The 6,000-nt window shown below is 43.3% G+C and overlaps 1 protein-coding gene across 9 annotated transcripts in view; it reads right to left on the bottom strand.

Annotated features, from left to right (window-relative positions):
• Window positions 1-3,375, bottom strand: part of TTF2 (transcription termination factor 2) — a 44,349-nt gene extending 40,974 nt beyond the window's left edge. For 7 of the 9 annotated variants that reach the window (XR_011649586.1, XR_011649585.1, XR_009187071.2 and 4 more), the window contains exons 1-3: window positions 3,283-3,375; window positions 3,097-3,199; window positions 773-859 (exon numbers count right to left, since the gene is read on the bottom strand). Coding sequence is in view for 6 of the 9 variants with exons in the window: in XM_058302978.2 (XP_058158961.1) it covers window positions 773-859; window positions 3,097-3,199; window positions 3,283-3,310 (218 nt within the window). In the remaining 3 variants the exon portion in view is untranslated. The remainder of the gene's footprint in view (window positions 1-772; window positions 860-3,096; window positions 3,200-3,282) is intronic. The other 2 variants (XM_058302980.2, XM_058302979.2) reach the window with 1 other exon arrangement.
• Between the last annotated feature and the right edge of the window lie 2,625 nt (window positions 3,376-6,000).

The raw sequence follows: 6,000 nt of genomic DNA on the forward strand, positions 1-6,000 counted from the left end.
AAAACGCAACTGTTGCACACTTTAGATCTGTGCATCATACTATATGCATGGTTCAATTAGAAAAATAGCACTGGCAATACTCAGGCATGTGAAAATTGCAAAGATGGTACTTAGATGCCTATAGTTTTGGGGGAAAAATGATCTAAAATATAGAAATTTCAAACTGCAATAAAATATCATACAAAAACCTTCACATCCTGGCTCCTGCCTTCCTGGCCAGTCTTATCTCTTCAAGTCTGCACTTAAACATTTACTAAACTATTATCAAAGCAAATACTTGCAATTCTCTGAAGATGCCATGTAACTTCTGTCTGTACCCTAATGCAGGGCATTTATCCATCAAATATGACCCGGCTCTTTCCCCTCCCTGCCCATCCTCTGAGTTCTCATAAAAAGGAAGGAAAATTAACATTTATTGAGCACCTAAAATATGTTCCATATTTTTACATACTACCTTGTTCTGTTACTGGGATGAGAAAGTCAAGAGTGCAAGTTAGTGATCATTGGTGGACTGACGTTATTGCTACTTGAGAATTGGAGAGGGACAATGGTAGAGCAATTTATCCTGAAATTATAAGTTTCAGGCTTAAGATTAACCAGTTGCTGAGCAATTAGGGAGTTACCACAGCCCAGAGATACTCAACAAATAGAGAAATAATGTTTGTTTTTCAGAAATGATTTTAAAAGAAGTCAATCCTAGGAAAATATACCCCGGCGACAACTCTTTCAGGAAAAAAGCACATACATTTAGATGTTACTCTTGGATACTTACTTGTATTCTTTCTTGCCTTCTGGTGGAAGCAAACCCTGAAGCTCTACCACAAAGTCTTCATGCAATAAACAATGAGAAACAGGAATGCTAGAGAAAACAATTGAAAAAAATTTTGATTCAGGAGGCAAGGAATAGAGTCAAAGTCAGATCCAAACTATGGATTTTTAACTGAAGAGTCCAAGCATGACCTCCGCTAGGCGTGTAAATCCCATACATTTTTATGCCTATGGGCATTGCTCTGGAGAAAGGGTCCACGGCTTTCATGTAAAGTGCCTCAAATAAACCGCAACACTAACTATATCTTTTTTCTGATAACTCAAAAGTTTAAAACTACACTGTGCTAAGTGAACTGTATACTGTGACACCCTAGGAATGACTAAAGTATCTAAGGCTGGCTTTGGAGGCCTCATATGAATTTTCCCCAGATCCTTCCATCACCCTTTTTCTAGTAACCTATTAGATGCACTTAATTCACTTGTTTATATTTAACATACTCTACTAATGTGCTTCATGTTTAGGGTAAATGTTTTTTAACTCCTCTCTCCCAACTTATCACAAAGAATTATGTAAAAACATAACATCTGAGGGGAAATAGGTTTGAGTGTAGATCTAAAGTATTCTCATATGAGCTGTGGCATCTTTTTTTCTTCTTCTTGCTTTTATTCTGATTATCAAACATATTACAAACAAATGTCTTTACGTCAAGTATTATTGTACTAGTCCGTACAGCAGGGTATTTGTATAAGTGGCACTGTATTTAAAGGTATGTTTCTCTTAATATAAACCCAATTCTTACGCCACCATTAATACTTAATTCCTGTGAATCTGAACATGTTTTCATGCTCTCATGAAACTTTATTTTTTGTTGTTGTTGGTTTTGGGGTTTTCTTTTTTTTTAGGTTTATTTATTTATTTCTCTCCCCTCCCCCCACCCCATTGTCTGTTCTCTGTGTCTATTTGCTGCATCTGCTTCTGCTGTTGTCAGCAGCACCGGAATCTTGTGTTTCTTTTTGTTGCATCATCTTGTTGTGTCAGCTCTCCAGTGTGTGTGGCACCATTTCTGGGCAGGCTGAACTTTCGTGCTGGGCGGCTCTCCTTATGGGGTGCACTCCTTGCGCGTGGGGCTCCCCTACGCGGGGGACACCCCTGCGTGGCAGGGCACTCCTTGAGCACATCAGCATTGCGCATGGGCCAGCTCCACACGGGTCAAGGAGGCCCAGGGTTTGAACCGCGGACCTCCCATGTGGTAGACGGATGACCTAACCACTGGTCCAAGTCCGTTTCCCTCTCATGAAACTTTAACTAGGTATTGAACCTAAGAAGCTCAGTATACTTAGAAATCAGAAATAAATAGTAAATCCTGACATAATGACATGAGTATTTTTGGTTGGTCCCTTCTATCTTAAGATTTGACACTTCTACTCAAAATCCCAGTGATTTCTTTCAAATAAAAACAACTTATTGGAGGGTGAAGAAAATAATCTCTCTAAAAGTTTATTTTATAAACCTGAAAAACAATGCAAGTCTTTCACTTAGTTTCAAAGCATAACAAAGACAGAAATCACCTAAATCATTGAAGGGAAGTGTGAGTAGTATAAATGTTGAAAAGACACTGTATTTTCTAGTATTGACATCCATTTTTGCCTTACATACGATAGACTTTATCAAGTTCAACTGAACAGACAGCAAAATAAAATGCGTAATGACATGACAGTTTTAAAATTCACATATATAATATGTGCTTTAAATGGGTGATACTTGTTATTGGAAAAACATAAATAAGTGAGGAGAACAGCATTAACTTTTGTCCCTTTAGCGACAATTAACATTTCTGGGACTCGGCTTTCAATTCTGTGAAACCAAAGAGCTGAATTAGCTCTGTGATGTTTCTTTCAGTGCTAATCCCTAAAGCACAGAATCCATTTTTTTTTTTTTTTTTTAAAAAGGCTGATACTGAGCACCAGTGTTTAAACCAGTGTGAAACAGTGACAAGTGATCGTCCACCCTGCCAGGGTGTCCTAACTTCCTGAATGGGAGGGCAAGTCCGGGCAGGATAAGTGGCAGGTCAAAGCCTAACAGGCGACTCGGGACCGACAGATGGAAGGGACTGGAAGGATCCAGATGTAGGCTGGTCCTCTTTTTTAGGGATCTTTTTTAGGGATCGGCAGCCTAGTACCAGCAGGGACCGAGCCAGGGCCCAAAGTCCAGCCCTACTTTCCCTAACCCTGGGATTACCAGCTCCTTAAAGGGTTGCCTGGCTCGGCAGACCCACCACCCCAGCCCCTGCAGCAGCGAGACTCGTGCCCGGCTCGAGACCTACTCACTCGGTGGCCCGTACGAAGCCGCACGCGTCCGCCCGGCACACGTAGAAACTCTTTCCTTTATTTGGGCCATCGCGAACCCCAGTCTTCAGAAAGCAGAGGGATCCTGAGGAGAGATGGAGGTCAACAGCAGTTACGCCGCCGCTCGGTCGACAGGCCCCGGGGACCTCCAACACCCGGGCCCCTTACCATGCTCCGGGCACCTGACTACCTCCATCTCGCGCCTTCTCCTTCTTCCACGGAGCCCCGCCCCAACGCCTGCTTCCGCCTTTATGCTCCGCCCCCTTTCATTCGGAAACCAATCCCCATTCGTCTCCTCTAGCCTTAGCCCCGCCCCCATCGCTCACTGGTCGAGGCCCTAACCCGGCCTAGCTGTCATTAGCCAATCATATAGGAAGTTTCACTTGCTTACACCAATCAGCGCCGGCCTCAGACTTGACGCGCGCCGATGTCAAACCTGAGGTGGGTGGACCTGAGCCCCCGGCCCGGCCGGGGGGCGTGGCCGAGGCTGAAAGGCAGTTCAGAGGCTGGCGCCGCCCCCCAGATCCTGGCAGAGCGCTGGGCGCGCCCGGGGTCGACGGCTGAGACCGCGAGGCGGCGCCGGGGCGGGGCGAGCTACGGGCCACGCCGAGGGCCTTCGCGGGCGTGTCTGAGGGGCCTCGCGCTTCTGGGCCCCCCTCTGCCCTGTCCCGGCGCCGGAGGGGCATCCGGGAGCCGCCGCTCGGGGACCGCCGCTGACACTGCGGGGCGGGCGCAAGGCCGCCCCTCCAGGGCCCTCGGCGATTCCTTGACGGAAGGAAGCTCCGAGCCCCGTGGGGAGGTTGGAGGGCCCGCCCAGGTCGCGGGTCAGGAGGTGGCGGGCCTGCCGAGGCGCCCTTCCCGCCCGTGGGCGCCCGCAGCTCGCGGCTGCCGCCGGGAGGTTTGTTCTCCGGGCTGCCTCGGCTCCGGAGCCCGAGTGAGAAGCGGCCAGACGGAAACCCCGGGGGCTGCGCTAGACGGCCTGTGGTGAGGGCGGGCTTGGTACCTTCCTGCCTTTTTCAGCTAGTAGGCATTTGTATTTTAAAAAATCAGGAGTGACGTTAAAAGAAAGGGCACTGTATTTGAAATCTTAAATCCATTACCTAAAAAGGGGGGAGGGGGGATAGAAATCGGAGATTTATTGCAATAGAGATGGCTTCATATCACAGCTATTGAGGACCATATGTCCAGACATATGGCATGGCAGTAGGACAGAAAACTGGAAACCTAGGGAATCTGAGCCATGTGATAAAGGGAGTGTCGTGGAGGGGAGGAGACAAACCTGAATTATCATTCCTTAATTAAACAAGTGTTTATTAAATAGTCCTACTGTGTGCTCATTGTGGACTAGGTGCTTTAGATGTTTAAATCCACTTATTCATACACAAGTTTAATGCAACTGTTCCAACCACAAAGAGTATACTCAACAGTAGAAGGCTGAACTAATAGATCATGAACACTTAAATAACCATGTGAAGCAGTACTTAAACACCAAGGTGAGAGAGGTTAACAGTAAACTGCAAGGCTAAAGAAAAAAGAATCTGGAGTTTCCAAAGTAAAGTTGGTTTATGCATAACTACACCCTCTGAAGCACCTATAAATAAATTTAGGGATAAGATGGGAACAAAAATCAAACCAACAGATGGACAGGCAGTTTCAATATTCCCAGACTGTAAATCTTTCATTGAGAGATTTTATATACATTTTTGATAAATGCCATAGTAGGTGAAGTAAAACATGAGTACAGAGTTTGTAGGAAGGAGAATATAATTCTTTCTTGAATAGCAAAGTTTTGAAACAAATAAGGCAAAATCAGGGTCTCTTAAATATCGTCCTCTGCAAGTACCTATTGAATATCTCAGCTCCAACCCCATCAAATGTATGCACAGTCAAATCACAGAAAAGGAATATTTCTCCAGGGAATCTGGGATATGTTTAGGCCTTGGATAACACATCCCACCTAATCATATTCATAACAGTTAATAAGCAGGATGGCATTTCTTTTAAACAGGATGCCATTGCTTTTCTTTGCTACAATTGGAAACATTTTAAATATTAGTTTTTATGCCCGTTTGACATAAACTAATGACTTATACAATAAACACTTTTCAAAAGGTACACATTTTTTTTTTTTCATTTAAATTAGCCTACAGACCACAAAGACCTTTGTAAATGTTTTGTCAACCTCTATTTTAGGTAAAATTGAGTTTGAATTTGCTTTTTTTTTTAAAGCTTAATTTATTCCAAATGAATACCTTGGTTATGCCCCAGAGGCATAAAGTCACAGGTTAACGGTCCAATAAATTATTTCAGTATAGGGCTGGTCAAAAACAAAGTATGTGATGGAATTGTTCTAAAACTGGATCATTTAATGGTTGTGCAACTGTATAAATTTACTACGACTGATAGAACTGTACACTTTAAAAAGATGAAATTTTAAGATATATATTTTTATTACAGAAGTTGTGAACTTACGAAGCAATCATGCCCATATGTGGAATTCCCATACAACAACCCTTCACCAACACACCACACCACTGTGGAATATTTGTTACAGATTATGAGATATCATCAGACTGTTACCACAAACTATGAGCCAAAGTATACAATTGGCATATTTCCCCCATACTCCCCTATATTAACACAGTATATCTTTGGCATTAATGCAAAAATATTATAGTTTTTCTGGATTACATTAATTGTATTTTTCCCATGCTTCACATTTACACCACCCTGCAATAGTGACATACATCTGCTCTAGCTCACAAGACATTCTTTCATTTGTACTATTAACCACAATTCAAAGAGGTGAATTATAAGGTGTCTAAATTATGCCTCAATAAAGCTGTTTTTTTAAAAAAAAAAACAAGGTTAGCTCATTTTCAATGG

This window comes from Dasypus novemcinctus, chromosome 9 (assembly GCF_030445035.2).
Source record: "Dasypus novemcinctus isolate mDasNov1 chromosome 9, mDasNov1.1.hap2, whole genome shotgun sequence".
NCBI lineage: Eukaryota > Metazoa > Chordata > Mammalia > Cingulata > Dasypodidae > Dasypus > Dasypus novemcinctus.